General features: G+C 44.5%; 1 protein-coding gene across 1 annotated transcript in view; it reads left to right on the top strand.

The window, feature by feature from the left end:
• Window positions 1–5,642: 5,642 nt before the first annotated feature.
• OLA1 (Obg like ATPase 1) overlaps window positions 5,643–20,513 on the top strand; it is a 197,640-nt gene continuing 182,769 nt past the window's right edge. The window contains exons 1-2 of the mRNA XM_088468462.1: window positions 5,643–5,756; window positions 11,257–11,357. Of these exons, the coding sequence (XP_088324588.1) occupies window positions 11,257–11,357 (101 nt within the window). The 5' untranslated portion in view covers window positions 5,643–5,756. The remainder of the gene's footprint in view (window positions 5,757–11,256; window positions 11,358–20,513) is intronic.

Genomic DNA, 20,513 nt, shown 5'->3' with positions numbered 1-20,513 from the left:
CTTTTGATACGGGAAGATAAGGACTTTTACCTCCCTTGACCTGAGAAATAATATTGATTACTTCTGGACCAAACAGAAAACCTCCTTCAAAAGGCAGTGCCTCATAAGCATGCCTGGACTCTATGTCTGCCTTCCATGTTTTAAGCCTAAGAGAATGTCTGGCAGAAATATGAGACCTATATAGGTCAGAGCCTCCAATTTTTTATCAGGTAAAGAACTAGCTTCAGACAAATCCTCTGATTGAAACCCAGCAATCATCTGGGCCATGCAGGAATTGATAGCCTTCATCACCCAGGAGCCGGCCAGAACAGGCCACAGCGAGACTCCTGACAAAGTGAATATAGACTTAAGTACAGCCTCATTCTTCCTATCCATAGGATCTTTGTTACAGACTGTGTTGTGGGGATAATCGTATTCCTGACCAACCTAGCAATAAGAGCATCCATCATGCGTGGAATTTCCCAAAGCTTGGTATTCTCTTACGAAAAAGAATAAAGATACTTACATTTTTTCGGAATATGAAATTTGGAATCAGGTTTTAACCAGGCTTCTTTTAATATTTCTCCAAAATGTGAAAATTCGTGGAAAACCGATACGTTTCTATTTACATTTAAAGAAAGAAACTGAACTAGTCACTGGAATAGCTGTTTCCAGTAGATGCAAAGTCTCCTGGACCGTATCTACCAGCATAGAAACCCCTGAATAAGAATGGGAGTCATTGAGGTGTCTTCCCAGTCATAATCCAATTCCCCTTCTTCCTGGGAAGAGGCGACTGAATCCTCATATCCAGGAAAACTCACTAATGGCCTGAACGTCTCTTAGTGGCTGTGGCCTCTGCTGACGTTACCATTTTATTTAGGGACGTTGCCATCTCAGCAAGACATCATCCCATATCCTGGGCCCATCTGGGCTCTACCGAGGGATCAGACAAACTAGGGGTTTGAGTACAGGGTAACATACAGTATAATTTGTCTGAGAGTGACATAATTCACCTTTGGCCTCAGCCTTAGACCTGGCCCAATCAGGCATCCCCGACTGTTAAGCCGAACTTCCCGGTAATGAATTTTCCTGTGAACAACCAGCACACGGCGGCCCTGGGTACGTACAACCTTTTGGCAACTTTTTAATCACATTTTGTATAAAAACTGACTGACCCCTGTTTTTTGGAACCCTTGTCTGGCTTCTCCATACAGAGAGAGAAAGACAACTTTAACCAATCGGATATCTACCTAAAATCCTCTGGAAAAAATTTAGCACTGTTTGAATAGCAAAAAACAACAAAGGTTTTTTTTTACCCAGAATAACAACCACTTCTTCTGAAATAACAAACATGAGGAGCCTTAATAGGACTCTAGTCTAAATCACCTATTAGTTTAAATGCAAAACATTAAAACAGATTCCTGAAGTCCACATTCACTTGCACAAAAACCAAAGGCAAACAAAATATCTTCAGTACAAAACAATGTATGTTACTGCCTAAATTCCTAAAGAATTAGTGCAGTAAAGTTTCTTATATATACACATAATAATGCTATAAGACCACCATATATCACCAGTTTAACTACAGAAACTAATAATCCTAGTTTAACTGCTTATCTGATAAGAGATAGCCATCCCCCTGTAATTTGCAGTGAGTCTCAGCAAAGAACAAATCCAGCAGCGCTGAAACACCCGCCAAAATAGTGTTTAGGGTGTGCCTATGAAGTCCCATAAACTTGCTGTCACTCAAATGAATGGGGCCGTGACCAGGCACGCAGTCAGTGTCCGGCTTCATTCAGGACACCCGACATCATCATAGGCGTTCTCTGGATGCGGACGCCTTCCTCCGGAGATCCACACGCTTTGCCAATTGTACAGTGGCCTTTAGTGATTAAGTCATAGGTGGAGTGCCTGCACACGCCGCGTTATGGGGGCATGGCAAACGAGCCGCCCTCTCCAAAAAGCCAGCAGCAAGCTCTGTTCTGCAACACCTATAGCTGCTGCCACGTGAGTAGTAACATGCCCGGCGTGCCAGGAAGCAGTAATACAGCAAACAAGGTAAAAAAATGTATCAAGCTTACCTTTTTGCCAGCGGCACCCTCAGATGTGTGTCTGGTTTGGAGAGAGTCCCAGGGACATAGGCGTCTTTATAATGGGTGCAAGGTGTGCGGTGCACACGGGCCCCTGGGTCCAGGGGGGGCTCAAACTGCACACCCTGCACCCATAGGTAATTATATTTACCTCTCCGTCATTCCCAATGTGCTGCTCTGCAGCGCCGGACCGACGCTGCAGAGCAGCAAACACTCACTGGGAAAATGGCGGCGGCCATTTTCCCAGTGATCTATGCATGCGCAGAAAAGATGTCCCCCGGGAATGTAGGCACGGCCACCATTTTCCCAGAAACCCGCATGCTCAGTAGATTCTGGCATGAAGCCAGAATCTACAGCGCTCCCTGACGCTGAGACACTGACAGAGAGGAGGGGGCCCGAATACTAAAACTCTGGCAAGGCATGCTGGGACTTGTAGTTTCACAACAGCTGGAGAGCCACAGGTTGGCCAGGCCTGTTCTAGTGGAAGAAGAGGGGTTATATAGGGGGTGGGAGCCAGTGTTAATTAGTGCCTGACTCCACAGCTCACTACACATAACCCTGAGGTAATGGCATCCACCAGATGGATGATAAAGGAAACTAGTTGCTGCCCGCAGCTTTGCCAATGATGAAATCACTTGTAACATTTTTTTTATTTATTTGAGGTATTCTAGTTGTATTGCTTTGCACAGGGGCCTTGTCGTAGGAGTGGCCCATGTGACCAGCAGCGCTGTACAGACTGGTGGCAGCAGCGCCTTCACCCGCCACTTACACCAATGTCACTGTGTCCCCTGTGCACAGACTGCTATGTAACCTATCCTATTCACCCACCACTCACACCAATGTCATTGTGTGCCCTCTGCACACACTGCTATGTAGCCTATCCTATTCACCCACCACTCACACCAATGTCATTGTGTGCCCTCTGCACACACTGCTATGTAGCCTATCCTATTCACCCACCACTCACGCCAATGTTTGCCCTGTGCACAGACTACATTGTAGTCTATGCTATTCACCCACCACTCACACCAATGTCACTGTGTGCCCTCTGCACACACTGCTATGTAGCCTATCCTATACACCCACCACTCACACCAATGTCACTGTGTGCCCTCTGCACACACTGCTATGTAGCCTATCCTATTTAAGTGACCGTGGACCCAACGCGCCTCTCCCCCCACCCCTTTTTGGCAGCAAGCATGATGCCGCACCTATCTCTTGCAGTGATGATGTCAATAAATGTTGTTTTTGTTATTGCTCAGCTTTAACTTGACGGATTGAGATGAAACAAAGTGCAGGTTATTTCTAGGAGTTTCCACTACACAATGATGGAGTTTTCATGAAAATCGGGTCAGTAGGTTTCTGACAGAACTGCAGATTTGTGCGTACACGCGAATACTTCTATTTTCAGATAGATCTTTTGCACCAAGGATAGGGATGGTGAAAGTGCGCACTGATAATGACGGGGATCACACAGAGCACATGGATAGGGGCGCAACTGCCTTAGCGATGAACACACCTCTGTATACAGGCAAATACACGCAATTAGTTCCTTGTACGCAATGCAGGAGGAATGACTACGGACTTGCTTTCACTTCTGCATCAGCCTAATTATTGGGTTCATACAGAACTGCGCTGAAGCAGCGGTGTCCAGTGGTGGTCACCCACCTGCGACTTTATGAAAACGCACTATAAAGTTCTTCCCTAAAGTACATCCATGCATATGAATGTGCAAGGACCGAGACGTCCACTTTCAGTGTCCCCACACTGTGTAACGCATGGGCCGTAGGGGTTTTCTAAATTTTTTTGCTCATGCGCAGTTACAAAAATATCGCTCAACTACATGAACATCTGCATTGCTTGCGCCTCTGAATCAGGCCCATAATGTCCTCCCTCTTCATCAGTCCATTCAGCTGTCCAGCTCTTAATTTTAGGGTCCCAGTCAATAATGAGTCTTATTATCAGCTGCATATTTATTTTCTAATCACAGTGGTAATAACGAATATGCCACTGGTTTTTAAAATTACTTACCCCTCCGGCGAGGTCCAAAGCTGTCCCCCTCATCGGCGGCATCCTATGCCATTTTGCCGGCAGCGACGGACTGCTCATGTGACGCACCCAGTCTGCACATGTGCATGATACTTACACTCAGGGGAGACGCAGCAAAGCCTGGAAGGCTGTAGATGGTGTAAACGATACAGTGAAACACTGGTAATCTTAGGTCAGCGCTGTTTGTCAAATGTTGAAGGACATAACTCCTTTAGCAAGTGCTACAGGAGTTATGTCAAATTCTAAATGGGGCCTTAAGCGTCTTAATACTGTACTAGCCCAGTCCCATCTGCCTCACCTGGCAAAGGTAGAGGTGGACAGGAGACCATCCCTGGTCTAGCTACAGAGGCCATAAAGTCCCTAACAATGCTTACGTTCAGCTCTGAAAGTTCTTACTCTGAAACAACTCCACATTGCAGCTCTTGGTTTATAATATAGTTAGTTGCCCTACCCTCACCCCATGTCTTACATTTTATTCCTGTATGTTGTTCCTAGATATGCAGTGCAGGGAGGTAAGGCTACAGCCGGGGATGCAGTCCAGAGAGGTAAGGCTACAGCCGGAGATGCAATACGGGGAGGTAAGGCTACAGCCGGGGATGCAGTACGGGGAGGTAAGGCTACAGCCGGGGATGCAGTACGGGGAGGTAAGGCTACAGCCGGGGATGCAGTACGGGGAGGTAAGGCTACAGCCGGGGATGCAGTACGGGGAGGTAAGGCTACAGCCGGGGATGCAGTACGGGGAGATAAGGCTACAGCCGGGGATGCAGTACGGGGAGGTAAGGCTACAGCCGGGGATGCAGTATGGAGCGGTAAGGCTACAGCCGGGGATGCAGTACGGGAAGGTAAGGCTACAGTGGGGGATGCAGTACGGGGAGGTAAGGCTACAGTGGGGGATGCAGTTCGGGGAGGTAAGACTACAGTGGGAGGGGGTGCAGTACGGGGAGGTAAGGCTACAGTGGAGGATGCAGTACGGGGAGGTAAGGCTACAGCGGGGGATGCAGTTCGGGGAGGTAAGGCTACAGTCAGTGATACAGTACAGAGAGGTAAGGCTGCAGTCAGGGATGCAGTATGGGAAGGTAAGGCTGCAGTCAGGGATGCATTATGGGGAGGTAAGGCTGCAGTCAGGGATGTAGAATGGAGAGGTAAGGCTACAGTCATGGATGCAGTATGGAGAGGTATTGCTGCAGTTAGGGATGCAGTATGGGGAGGTATGTCTGCACTCAGGGACGCAGTATGGGGAGCTAAGGCTACAGTATATAGAGGTAAGGTTTATAGTCAGGGATGCAGTATGTGGAGGTCAGAGGTGCAGTAAGGGGAGGCAAGGCTGCAGTCAGGGATGTAGATAAATGGAAGGTTGCCAGTCTGAGCTGTGTGGAAGCAGAGCCCATGTCACCATAGTGTACACCTGTCACTCGTCTGGGCGGAAGTAGGGAAGCAGCGTGCTCTGCTCTCTGCTCTCTGCAGACATGTTTCCCAGTATCCTCTCCCTCCTGCGCTAACCGCCAATGGGGCAGCTGTTATGTGTGTACGTCAATCCCGGGATCCCGCCCCTTCCGTCCCTGGGACGCCGGCTGCTGAACGTGTCTGGGAGATCCGTGAGGCCCCATCCCCGGGAGAGACGCGTGTTCACGAGTCGAGGTGAGCCGGCAAAGTCCCGGGGGCAGGATGCCTGCTGCTGTGACTGGCCAGCCCAGTGCTTGGCTGCTGCAGCTATACCCACATGTGTAGAGTGCCCACACCCACCACTACTAGCTGCAGCTCCTCACCCTCCCACTGGCCTCTTTCAGCAGATAGATCAGTGCCTAAATCTGTGGCCAACAGTCAGCAGCATCAAATATTGTGGTTATTACTCTCTTCTAGCTTACATCATGCTGTACTATGTTATTACATTACATTGTCATAACATACCCTCTGCTGCATTATGTTATTATTGCATTATATTCATACACCTGCTGCTGTATTATATAATTACATTATATTGTTATAGCCTACATGCTGTGCTATGCAATTATTACATTACATTGTTATAACATACCCTCTGCTGCATTATGTTATTATTGCATTACATGCATTGTAACATACCTGCTGCTGTATGATGTTATTACATTATATTATTATATCCTACATGTTGTGCTATGTAATTGTTATAACACACCTGCTGCTGTGCTATAGGTGGCAGAGAAGGGCATGTTTTGGGAGCACAGATGGTGTTCACAGTTGGGCACCTTAAGTGGTCTAATCTGCAGTCACGTTAGGTCAGGCCTGGCCTGGCCAATCTGTGGCTCTCCGGCTGTTGTGAAACTACAAGTCCCACAGTTGTAGCATTCCTTAATAGCAAAAATGTGACAGAGCATGCTGGGAGTTGTAGTTTCACAATAGCTGGAGAGCTACAGGTTGGCCAGGCCTGCTTTAGGTGTCTTGATGCATTCTGCCTGTGATATAATGAGGACTACTTCTGCATGACAAGTAAACGTTGTGTTCCATTTAGAAAAGAGGGTTCTGGGTCTGATTAAGCAAGGATCGCAGCTGCTAATATGCACGCAATCGGCCGATTGTTACGCAGTGCGCATGCATACGCATTGCAGTGCACGTGTGCAAATACTCCACTGCGATCGCAGTGACTACGCACACCCATTGATTGTCAGGAAGTGCCGTTTGTGGGTGGTGACGGGGGGGTTGTCGGAGAAACGCAGGCGTGCCAGCGCATTTGAACGCTGTTACAGGGGCGTGCATAAATTAGCCACTGCGACAGCATACGCAGCTTGAGGACTCATTGCGTACGTTGAAGTTAGCAATTTCTGAGTAAGGTCAGAGCTTGTGCAAGTGTGCGTGAGGCTGTCATGGTGCTCCATTGTATATTTGGTTTTGCAGTCTTGCTAAATATTAAGGATGTGTAAGGTAAAGTGGGCATCCTTATGTAGTGCTGCGATGGCATAGCGATCACAATTAATTAGCATACTATCGCAGTTGAACTGCGTGCGTAATCGCAGTTGTGATCCGTAGGGAATCATGCCCTCACACACTGTGATATCAACATATGAAATGCATCACACCCCACACATTCTTTTGAGGTCAGGCTTCACTCTCTGTCCCATTGCTGAAGGGAAGAGTTAGTAATGTATGTTATGGCTGCTATAATGTAACCAAGTGATGGGCAATGTATTAGATTTTGTGGGCCTGGCATGCACAAATAAACTTTTGCAAAAGGCTGCGTGTAACTTTTTTGTTAGGTTAACAATGAAGTAAACAAATTGGCAACAACACTATATTTTATTAAAGTTGCAATACCATTAAAATAAATATATATATATATTTTTTTTAACATAAATCACCAGAGCCTGAAGACCCCGTGGTGCCCTAGGCAATATATCATTTTGGGGACCCCCATAGTCAGATTTATTTATTACCAGTTATTTATATAGCACACACACATTCTGCAGCGCTTTACAGAGAATATTTGGCCATACACATCAGTCCCTGCCCCAGTGGAGCTTACAATATATGTTCCCTATCACATGTGTACACACATACACACTAGGGTTAATTTATGTTTGGAGCCAATTAACCTACCAGTATATTTTTGGAGTGTGGGATGAAACCGGAGTACCCGGAGGAAACCCACGCAAGCACAGGGAGAATATACAAACTCCACACAGGGCCGTGGTGAGAATCGAACCCATGACCTCATTGCTGTGAGACAGTAACGCGAACCATATACCTTTTTTTATTTACAATACAAGTCTCCAACTTTATCTTTTTTTCCTGATTGTAGTCACAGCTATGACAAATATATACTATCATGCTTTTATTTCACAACGACATAATAAAACAGTATATAAATATGATATATATCATATCATTGATTAGATAGGGGGCTAAATTTATCTGCCTGTTCTCTGTGGTATTGTCCATAAAATGTAAAACTGCAGTAAAATTAAATGCAAAATGACGATTATTGCTGTTTTAAATTTTTTGGATCACAGAGAATCGTCAGCTTGTAAAAGCTGCTACTTTGAAATTGTTCAAAGTGTTCTTTTCACTTTATATACCATCTCTCATCTCGCGTGGTCTCGTCCCAATATTGCTCTGCTCCCTCCTCTATTTCTCCCTCTGACACTACCCCCTTATATCTCCCTTATTACTATTTCTCTCGTTCCTCTTCTCTTTTCACTCCCCCCATGTCTTGCTCTCCTTCCTCCTCTCTCTCTCTCCTGCCCCTCCTGTGTCTGTGTATATGTGTTTCTCCTGCCCCTCGCTATCTTATTATTTTTCCAACGGTAACTAACTCAACTGCAGGGCTGCCAAGTGTGATGGAATATTCCCTCCCTTCACTATAAAAGGGGTATATTTACTAAAGTGAGTTTTTAGAAGTGGAGATGTTGCCTATAGCAACCAGTCAGAATCTACTTAACATTTAACTAGCACCTTCAAGAAGATAATAGCTAGAATCTGATTGGTTGCTATGGGCAATGTCTCCACTTCTAAAAACTCTCACTTTAGTAAATGTACCCCCTAAGACCCCCCTTCTCAAACTTCTCCTGGCCCCAAGTGTCATTACAGTCAGGATAATTCCTAGGGAAATCCGTGCAGTGAGCCTGTCCAAGGAGCACCCGAAAACTGATCATTCCTGAATCTCAGGGCGACTGTGAGTGCCATGTGAGTATAAGTGTGGCAGAACACTCATATGCATGTGGGTAGTATGACCGTGATTAAAATTATTAATAGTGATAGCACATGGGTTCTTGGGTCCAGGGTGGCTCTGCACCCAGATTTTAACTGACACTTCTGCCAGCAAGTTGGGATCACTCTGTAGCTGGCACCATCTTTTCAATAATGACTTTGGAAAAATGGTACCGCGCATTAAAAAAGTAAAGATTCTGGCGTTGTGCCACATCCTTTGTTACCTGAGGGTAGTCACACTCATTTTGAGTAGTGGAGGGTGAGTGGTGGGGACATTGAGGCATGTGCTGTATTCCTGTCCCTGACGTGTATGGGAAGAATCTTGGCTATTACCATTTTGGCTTGTTTTGTTTCTTGAGGCTGCTATTAATGATTTTTAATTCGGCACAGTGTCATTTGGCTCCCATGGCAACCAGTCACATGGAACAGGAGTTAATGATTTGTAGGAGGGTATTTCGGAAAAATCAGATGCATGCTTAAAGGCTACTGGATATTTAATAAAGCCACTAAAAAGACAAATAAAGATAACATATGTGGGATTGCTGCTTTAATATTTTACTTGCACTTGATTCAAGATCTCTATGGGGACTTGGCAGAGCTCTGTGGCTGTTAGATACATGAGCCGCCAGCACAAAGAATTTTCATTAGGGCACTTGTGAACCACCAGGGTAAAGTAGTCCAGTAGCAACAGTGATGCCCAGTAATATGTAAAGCATAGTGCTCAGTAATATGCCACTAGTTACAGTACTGTTACCATTAGTAATGGTAGAAAATAAAGGCGAATAAAATGTTGGTATTGGTAGTAATGCTCAATAAGTATAAGTGCCTGTATTATGATAGTGAAGTGGAAGCAGTAGTGCGCTGTAAAATGCTATCCGCAATGGCCAGTGGTCGCAATACAGCAAAGTACAGCAAAAATACGTTTCGCATTTATAAGATGTATTTTTGTTATCCAAAGAGGACTATCGTATATTATATCAATGAGGAGGGCACATTTTTAATTTTGATGGGCAAAATATTTAATGCCCACTTCGCTATAGCTGCGTGGCTTATTATGAACTGGGGGCACTAAACTGTAGCTAAGTTTTATGTGCAATATTGAAACACCTTAACCATTCAAACACCCACATGCCCCATCAGTGCCTTTCAAACTACCCCACATGCACAACCCCCATCAATGCCCTTCAGACCACACCACATGTCTGAATACCAATCGGACCACCCCACATACCCCATCAATGCCAGTCTGACCAACTCACATACCACTGCAATTAGTTGGTGGGTATCTCAGGGGAGGGCACGCCAGCAGAGAGGGAATGAATAATTCTTGCAACCCTTCATGCACACAGGGAACATCGATTCGGGTATTTAAGCAAAATCTCCAGAGGCTCGGGGTTATAGTCCTGTTCAGTGTGGTGCAGATAAGTATATAAGGCACCCAGGCTGCAATTATAATGATAGCAGCAGGGTTTCAGATCAGGTAGCCTTCCCCGGTTTAGCAACGCGCCTTTCTACCCATTTAATTCATGGGGCTCCGGAAGAGAGCAGGGTTCATCTCTTCTCTTTAAAAAAAAAAAAAAAAAGAGTGAGAGCTCCGCACTTGACCCCATCACATGTACAGCAGCTGGAACTCTTGTAAAACCTCCAGCCGCCATCTCATTCCAGACGGTTGTCGTGTTTGGAGTAGTGTGGGCCCAGCGGATCTCGTTGTACCATGTTATGGGTTGTGACAGCAAGAAATTAGAAACTGCCAGGTCAGATCCAAATTATGTGGGCTCTTCCTTCTCAAGATGCAGAAAAGAAAATAACTACTAAATTAAAATAAGTTTGTCATTAAAACAACAGTTTTATAGTGAAGTTCCCTGTCCGCTGTCAAGTCTGCGGGCTGATCGCCGGGTACCAGGGTACTAGAATATTAGGAGCAACTGTCATAAGTCACAAATCTAACTGCAAATAGATAAACAAGCTGGAAAAAAGTTTTGCTGTTGTCCTTCAATAAATATAACTTTTTTTTTGTCGGTAGTGTGGGTGACGAACCTGTTCCCATTCATTGCTTTGGTATGCACTACAGATTTCCCAGTAAGTGTTTAAGCCTGGCTGCTTGCCAGAGATTGATGCTGTCAGTTGCCCATATTGATGGCATCAGGTGTCGAGTTTAGAAAGTGAGTTCTCAGCGTATTTGCAGTACACCTCCCCTCTGCCGCTGTGGTATTATTAGCTAGTTGGGTGTCTGCATCTGTAGCCCATAGAGTAGTTGTTAAGACTTCACTAGTTTTATAATGTTAACTCTTTAACTGTGAAAGACATGCTCCAATATCTACTCTTTAATATTATTTCTATCAAACCTTAAAGCAATGTGGTAATGGCTCCAAAAAAGGTATACCTTTATTAATTCCACTTCCTGACAGTAACTAATATACTTAGAGAATGATCAGGGTTTTTTTTTTACAAATTTTAGATGCCACCCAAGAAGGTAGATGATGGACCAAAGCAGCACCCAATCATTGGGAGATTCGGGACCTCTTTGAAGATCGGCATAGTAGGACTTCCAAATATAGGGTGAGTAAATCCCGCTCCTATTCATTTTCAACTGGACTTACAGGGTTTTACTTGGCCTTCTAGATGAGTTATGATATGTGCAATTCTCTGTGTCGTGTCTATACATATAACAAATGAAACAGTGCTGTACCTTATAGAGAAAATGATCAATAACCAGAAATGTGAGAGACACTGCATACTCACAACATGTACCATACTCACATTCGTGTACCATTAGATGCTTACAGACTCCTTTCGGTGGGTCCTGACTGTGCTCTGGACCGGAGAACTGTGTTTGTTGTCCCTCTGGATGATTGATGTGGACAACAGTGTGCGCTGATCTTATTGCTAGGGCTCAAGGCAATCAGTACACCTATACTTAATAGAATGTGCAAGACAGTACTGGATATAGTAAATCTGGTACCTGGTTATTAGGTAGTGCTGAATGTTTCGTGTCCTACAATCTTACCACCTTTTATAGGTGCATTGTGTATGCCAATCAGAATATCCCGTGTTCTCTCCATAACCTATTTGGTGCCGGGTGGCATTAGGCAGTTGAGGGGTAAGCAGCAGCACAATGTGCACCCACCCGGCATCTTGCTTAGTATTTGGTGGGCACTGGGTAGAAAATGGGGGAGCCTGTGAGTCTGCATAACTTTTCTCCAGTGCAAGGTGGGCCGAAGTCTTAGGGGGCGGCCGGCATCCTCCCCTGCAGCTCTGGGCAATAAACTGCACTGTGACGTGACCAATACGTGGCGTTGTGCTTACACATCTATGTGAAACGTCGGTGCAGCGCGTCTTTCCACCGCGTCACAATGCCGGGCACCAGGGAAATTTTACTGGGCTTAATGCCCGAGAAATATTGCGTGGGGAGAATACTGAATACGCTGGGGCCGAAGCAGGGGCTGCCGTAATTTGCGTACACAGAACTAAATGCGTATATTCACCTGTATGCTGAGTTGTATGTATCTTTGCGGCCATAACACCCCTTTGTGGACGCTTCACTTCATAGCCATCATTACGGTCAGTGCGCACTTGCTCCCACCCTATCATCTGTGCAAACGATCTCTCTGAAACTCGTATTTACGTTTACGCACAATTACAGCCTGGTTCCACCTACTCAGTCGCAATTGGGAATGTGTTGAGATGTGCATGACACTTCATTGCCCATACTTGCGTACGCTAGGTTGCAACGCAATCGCAGTGTGACAATACACACAGATCTGCTCAGCAAACGGCCTTACGTTGAACGCTGCATCAGTCCCAGCGTTTGCCTGTTGTAAATATACTTTAGAGATCGGTGGCTCCAAGTTTATATTGAGTTTGTACTCCGTTCGCCAAGTAGCGAGCTGTACATATATCAGAAAGGGTTATACCACCTGTGCGCATATGTGTTTATATTTATCCATGTTGCTCCTCAGCCTGTATCATTCTTTTGCACATTGGGTATTTCAATTTCTGCTATAACCACGATCGCAGCTGCATTATTAATGTTCTGGGAGGTTTGCCAAGTAGAATGTTGATTATTTTACTTCACGTTGTTGTTACATAATTGCAGGTAATGTAGCAAGACAAAGAGCCCGATAATGTAAATGCCTCTCATATAAATTGCTACTAAGAAAAGCTTGCCTTCTGTTGAGTAGGTGCAAAGGTTTTTCGGAACTGTTAATTTGGTAGCAGTTCATTTATACGTCTTTGCTATTTTTATGTTTAATGAAGGTAGTTAGGTTTCTGCAACCGCTATTTACATGTTCACATATAAACACTACAGATGGAGCAATATTTATGTTGTGGTGTAATTAACACGCATCGTTTGTTTGCAAGCACATGTGAAGGGTCACAACGCATAGGTGTAACAATGGCGTAAATAAGACGTGCATAGAAAATAGTGATTGGAGAAGGCACATTTTCTTTGCAGTCATTTTGATATGCAAAATGTTTATTTGCAATAGCAGCGCCAGGTTAGCGATATGTGTAATAGAAAAATAAATAGCAATGTTTGTCTTGCCTGTTGCAGCTGGGGGCACGTTACCCTGTGTGTGTGTGTGTGAGTAACATCCTATTCCATATATTTGATTGTCTAGTGCAGGCCTGGCCAACCACTGGGTCTCCAGCTGTTGTGAAACTACAAATCCCAGCATACCCTCCCACGATCAGCTTGTAAAGCATGCTGGGACTGTTTTGCAACAGCTGGAGAGCCACAGGTTGACCAGGCCTGGTCTAATGTTTAGAAGCTATAACAATAGACTTAACTCTCTTATTCGATAGATTGATTTTCCCATGCTGGAAACATAGGGAATCATATCATAGGTGCGTCCTGCCTTTAACCGGTATGCCATTGCGATGCATTGGGTCATTGACCTCTGAGAATACTTTTCCCATTTAACCAAGTAGCAACAAGGTGTCCTGGCAAATGCTATAGAAGCTGTTGTGAGCCTATATATACAGTCAGGTGCATAAATATTGGGATATTGACAGAATTTTCATATTTTGGCCGCTATTCACCACCACAATGGCTTTGAAATGAAACAAACAAGATGTGCTTTAACTGCAGACTTTCAGATTTAATTTGAGGGTAATTACATCCAAATCAGGTGAACAGTGTCTATAAGTGCCTCCCACTTTTTAAGGGGCCAAAAGTAATGGGACTTACAACTCAAAAGCTATTTCATGGACAGGTGTGGACTATTCCCTCGTTATTTCATTATCAATTAAGCAGGTAAAAGGTCTGGAGTTGATTCTAGGTGTGACATTTGCATTTGGAATCAGTTGCTGTCGACTCTCAATATGAGATCCAAAGAGCTGTCACTATCAGTGAAGCAAGCCATCATTAGGCTGAAAAATCAAAACAAACCCATCAGAGAGATAGCAAAAACATTAGGTGTGGCCAAATCAACTGTTTGGAACATTCTTAAAAAGAAAGAACGCATTGGAGAGCTCAGCAACACCAAAAGACCCAGAAGACCACAGAAAACAACTGTGGTGGATGACAGAAGAATTATTTCCCTTGTGAAGAAAAACCCCTTCACAACAGTTGGCCAAATCAAGAACAGTCTCCAGGAGGTAGGTGTATATGTGTCAAAGTCAACAATCAAGAGAAGACTTCACAAGAGTGAATATAGAGAGTTCACCACAAGATGTAAACCATTGGTGAGCCACAAAAACAGGAAGACCAGATTAGAGTTTGCCAAACAACATCTAAAAAAGCCATTACAGTTCTGGAACAACATCCTATGGACAGATGAGACAAAGATCAACTTGTACCAGAGTGATGGGAAGAAAACAGTATGGAGAAGGAAGGAACTGCTCATGATCCAAAACATACCACCTCATCAGTGAAGCATGGTGGTGGTAGTGTCATGCTGTCGGCATGTATGGCTGCCAATGGAACTGGTTCCCTTGTATTTATTGATGATGTGACTGCTGAGAAAAGCAGCAGAATTAATTCTGCAGTGTTTCGGGCAATATTATTATATGCTCTTCTTCAATCAAATGCTTCAGAACTCATTGGACGGCGCTTCACAGTGCAGATGGACAATGACCCGAAGCATACTGCAAAAGCAACCAAAGAGTTTTTTAAGGCTAAAAAGTGAAATGTTATGCAACGGCCAAGTCAATCCCCTGACCTGAATCCGATTGAGCATGCATTTCACTTGATAAAGACAAAACTGAAGGGAAAATGCCCCAAGAACAAGCAGGAACTGAAGATATTTGCAGTAGAGTCCTAGCAGAGCATCACCAGGGATGAAACCCAGCGTCTGGTGATGTCTATGCGTTCCAGACTTCAGGCTGTAATTGCCTGCAAAGGATTTGCAACAAAGAATTAAAAAGTGAAAGTTTGATTTAGGATTGTTTAGTTTGTCCCATTACTTTTGGCCCCTTAAAAAGTGGGAGGCACATATAGAAACCGTTGTAATTCCTACACCGTTCACCTGATTTGGATGTAATTACCCTCAAATTAAATCTGAAAGTCTGTAGTTAAAGCACATCTTGTTTGTTTCATTTCAAAGCCATTGTGGTGGTGAATATAGGCCAAAATATGAAAATTCTGTCAATGTCCCAATATTTATGCACCTGACTGTGTGTGTGTGTAATATATATATATATATATATACATACACGCATCCGGAAAGTATTCACAGCGTTTCACTTTTTCCACATTTTGTTATGTTACAGTCTTATTCCAAAATGGAATAAATTCATTTTTGTCCTCAAATTTCTGCACACAATACCCCATAATGACAACATGTAAAAAGTATTTTTGAGACTTTTGCAAATTTAAATAATAAAAAAAATAAAAACTAAGAGATCACATGTACATAAGTATTCACAGCCTTTGCCATGAAGCTCAAAATTGAGCTCAGGTGCATCCTGTTTCCACTGATTATCCTTGAGATGTTCCTACAGCTTAATTGGAGTTCACCTGTGGTAAATTCAGTTGTTTGGACATGATTTTGAAAGGCATACACCTGTCTATATAAGGTCCCACACTTGACAGTGCATGTCCGGGCACAAACCAAGCATGAAGCCCAAGGAATTGTCTGTAGACCTCCGAGACAGGATTGTTTCGAGGCACAAATCTCTGCTGCTTTGAAGGTCCCTATGAGCACAGTGACCTCCATCATCCGTAAATGGAAGAAGTTCGGAACCACCAGGACTCTTCCTAGAGTTGGCCGGCCGTCTAAACTGAGCGATCGAGGGAGAAGGGCCCTAGACCAAGAATCCGATGGTCACTTTGTCAGAACTACAGCATCCTCTGTGGAGAGAGGAGAACCTTCCTGTAGGACAACCATCTCTGCAGCAATCCACCAATCGGGCATGTGTGGTAGAGTGGCCAGACGGAAGTCACTCCTTAGTAAAAAGCACATGGCAGCCCGACTGGCGTTTGCCAAAATGCACCTGAAGAACTCTCAGACTATGAGAAACAAAAGATTGAACTCTTTGGCATCAATGCCAGGCATTATGTTTGGAGGAAAACAGGCCAATACCATCCCTACAGTGAACCATGGTGGTGGCAGCATCATGCTGTGGGGATGTTTTCAGCGGCAGGAACTGGGAGACTAGTCAGGATAGAGGGAAAGGTGAATGCAGCAATTTACAGAGACATCCTGGGTGAAAACCTGCTCCAGAGCGCTCTTGACCTCAGACTGTGGCGACGGCTCATCTTTCAGCAGGACAACGACCCTAAGCACGCAGCCAAGATATCAAAGGAGTGGCTTCAGGACAACTCTGTGAATGTCCTTGAGTGGCCCAGCCAGAGCCAAGACTTGAATCCGATTGAACATCTCTGTAGAGATCTGAAAATGGCTGTGCACCGACGCTTCCCATCCAACCTGATGGAGCTTGAGAGGTGCTGCAAAGAGGAATGGGCGAAACTGCCCAAAGATAGGTGTGCCAAGCTTGTGGCATCATATTCAAAAAGACTTGAGGCTGTAATTGCTCCCAAAGGTGCATCAACAAAGTATTGAGCAAAGGCTGTGAATACTTATGTACATGTGATTTCTTAGGTTTTTTTTTTTTTTTTTAATTAAATTTGCAAAAATCGCAAAAAAACCTTGTACACGTTGTCATTATGGGGTATTGTGTGTAGAATTTTGAGGACAAAACTGAATTTATTCTATTTTGGAATAAGGCTGTAACATAAAATGTGGAAAAAGTGAAATGCTGTGAATACTTTCCAGGAAAATAAATAAATAAATATATATATATAATATGAGAATATAGTGTCCTGAGACAGACCTGTGCATTTGGAACTGGGCCCCTCTAATCGCCAACTGCTGTCACTGCTGCATCATAGAGGGGACAGACCAACACAGGGGTACACTACGCTGTTACAGGTGGGAGGGATATAGGTGGAGCAGGGGCTGGCTGAGGTGCTCCATGTCCATAACCAATGCCAATGGTCTCTTAAGAGCGGTACAAGACCCAGGGCTAGAGATACTAAGCGGCGGCTTTAACCCTGGCATGTTTAAATTTCAGGGTCAATCCAGTTTACAAAAGCCCCCGCTTTGTTATACCCCTTTTATACCAAAGTCCCGGGTCTGACCTGGGATTTGGAACACGTTTCTAACTCGGATCAGACCCCCTTTTACACTGCGGCGCTGACCCGGTCAGCACCATTCTGCTGGGGTGCGAGCAGAAATCCAACAATACTCCTGGCGCGATGCTGTTTTCTGCCCTTAGCGCTGCAGAAACCGCATCGCGTCGGGCAGTTTAGTCGGAGAATTGCAGTTCTCGCAACTAAACATTGTAATCGTACAGTCGTTCCTGATCCATGTAGTGCCTACACTGAACGATATGTAATTCCTGAACATGGCCAATCTGTCGTTATCGGCAGATTGTGCTGCATGTTCAGGTGATGGACAATGTCGGAAACGACCAGCGGGAGCGCGCATCGCTGGTCGTTTCCGACATTATAGTGCACGATTACTGAGCGATTGCACGATTACTATGTCGTAATCGTGCAATCGCACAGTAATATCGCCCAGTGTGTACGCACCATTAGTTTTAATATTCCTTTCTCATTGACTAATGTATCTACAGAGTGTTTTGTCACCATTTTGTAAAATCTTGTTTCGGGGCAGTCTGCTGCCTGTACTGTATATTAAACCACACTGTCCAATGGCCGCTAGTTCCTTTCTAAGTAGATTGTTAATCAACAATTTTCCTAAATAAATTTAGTATTGTTGCCTTGAATGTTGGTTCCATATTTTATAGCCAACTTAGTGGCACAGTAGTTAGGTGGCTGAGCCATCGGTTCAGGGCACCGTCTGCATGGAATTTGTTCTCGGGGTACTCTCGTTTTCCTCTGACAGGTCAAAATCATGCTGGTAGATGAATTGGCTTCTGACAAACTGGACCCTAGTGTGTTTGTGTACATGTCTTATTGAATTTAGGATGATTGATGTGAATGAGTCAATATTCTTAAATTAACAATAATGATAATGGTCTTATAAATATGCGTGAAGAATGTATGAATGTGCATATTTAAACTTCATGCCTTTTTTGCATGACAAGTGTCCTAGGCTTCTATTTACTAATCAGTGTTAGGAGACAGAGTGAAAAGTGATAAGGTGCCAGCCAATCAACTCCCAACTGTCATTTTTCAGACACCGCCTGTGAGATGACAGTTGGGAGCTGATTGGCTGGCACCTTATCACTTTTCACTCTGTCTCCTAACACTGCTTAGTAAATAGACCCCATAATCCTATATTTACACAAGTTCAATAGCCTGTGTTTTATATCCCGTTGCATTGTTAGATGTGTGTTAGGGGTATGTTTACTAAGGTGTGGGTTTTTAGAAGTGGAGATGTTGCCCTTAGCAACCAATCAGGTTCTACTTATCATTTTATCTAGCACCTTATAGAAGATAATAGCTAGAATCTGATTTTGTTGCTATGGGCAACATCTCCACTTCTAAAAACCCGCTCTTTAGTAAATCTACCCCTTAAGGTGCGTACACGCTACACGATATGCTCCCTGAGCGATATCGTGTAGTGTGTCCCCGGCAGGCTGTGCTCAATGTCGTTCATGACATTGAGCACAGCCGCTGAACGATATCATTAACGATATCGTTCAGCGACGGGCTCTCTCCCCCATTCCCCGACATGCAGCAACCTGACGAGGTCGTCAGATTGTGCTGCATGTTCAGGCGATGGACAATGTCGGAAACGACCAGCGGGAGTGCGCATCGCTGGTCGTTTCCGACATAAACGTGCACGATTACTGAGCGATTGCACGATTACGATGTCGTAATCGTGCAGTCGCTCAGTAATATCGTCTAGTGTGTACCCACCATTAGTCTGAATAAGTATAGTGGGATTTTGTTCATGTTAGAGCTGTTGTGTATGGATTACAGTGTGCACAAGTAACAACCAACATGCTCGTACGTGTGATCGGGCTGTAATTGCTTGTGAGATGCCCCATGCACAGAGTCCTGGCTGATTCCAGTCCACATCAGGCCAATTTAAAATCTCCCATAATTATTAACTTACCTCTCATTGACATCTCAGGGGTTTCCTATATTACTAGTCTATTCTCCTATTGTCACGGTCTTCTGTAAATTCCCTTTTAAATTTCTATTCACAAAAATAAATCATTTAAATAAGGCATAACTGGGGCATATGTATGTCCCAGCCATGGTTATCATTACATGGTGGCTTATCTACTACATTGTAGCACTAAACAGGTCTTCTTTATTGGTATTGCATAATAGTGAATAGCACTTGATAACACCATTTTTGGTGATGCTGTAGTTGGATGGGTGTCATTTATTCCACTGCCTTTGCAGCGCTGCTAATGATGGGTAAGGGGGCACAAGAGTATTAGAGACCCACCAAGTGACCGTAAATCGGCATCCAGTACTGTCCACAAGGTCAAGTGGAGGTGTTGCCATAGCAACCAATCGGATTGTATCTATCATTTAGCTAGTGCATTCTATAAAATGATAGCTAGAATCTGATTGGTAGCTAGCCCTCTTCAGACGGTTTGCTAAGTCTCCCCTTTATAGTCTGAGCATCAGTATCACATTCATAGTTAGCTGCACAGGTTGGAGGCCTGTTTATACAGATCCTGCTATTTGGCGTGGACAAGTGGCCGCCCAACTTTGGGTGGCCTGAAGATGACAGCGCATGCAAGCCAACAGGGCCGTAACTAGGGTGGTGCGACCTATGCCATGGCACAGGGCAGGGGGCACTGCTCGGGTCTGTCAATTTTCTATTTATTATCATTCTCACTTGTAGCTTCCTCTTCTTTTATCCCCAGCATCTCCTGGCCGCCCCTATCTCTTCCCTGACCCTTCCCCATGAGGCCATGGCCCTTTTTCGGGTGCGTTATGTCTTTATTTGAAATATAGGGGGGGCGCCAATGCTCTTTCTGGCACAGGGCACCAAAAAGTCTAGTTACGGCTCTGCAAGCCAATAATGGCCACCTACATTTACAGACATTTCTGAAAATCCTCCAATTGTGGCAAAGAGGGAGCATATGTCATCACGGAGGGTAACCAGGTGATGGGCTCTGTTTGACTGGAGTTAGGATTGTGCTGCTAATGTAGAGCGCAATGTCTGCACCACAAACTTGAGGCATATCACGTCATGTGATATGGAAAACGCGTCCAAGCGCTGCCAATGTGTTTTCCTGCCAAGAGTTATTGAAAAAAGTGTCTAGATTCTGTTAATT

The sequence above is a fragment of the Taudactylus pleione genome, unplaced genomic scaffold (assembly GCF_031769625.1).
Source record: "Taudactylus pleione unplaced genomic scaffold, aTauple2 ptg000004l, whole genome shotgun sequence".
Taxonomy (NCBI): Eukaryota; Metazoa; Chordata; class Amphibia; order Anura; family Myobatrachidae; genus Taudactylus; species Taudactylus pleione.
Note: the sequence above shows the minus strand (reverse complement) of the source record. Positions and strands in the feature narration are given on the sequence as shown.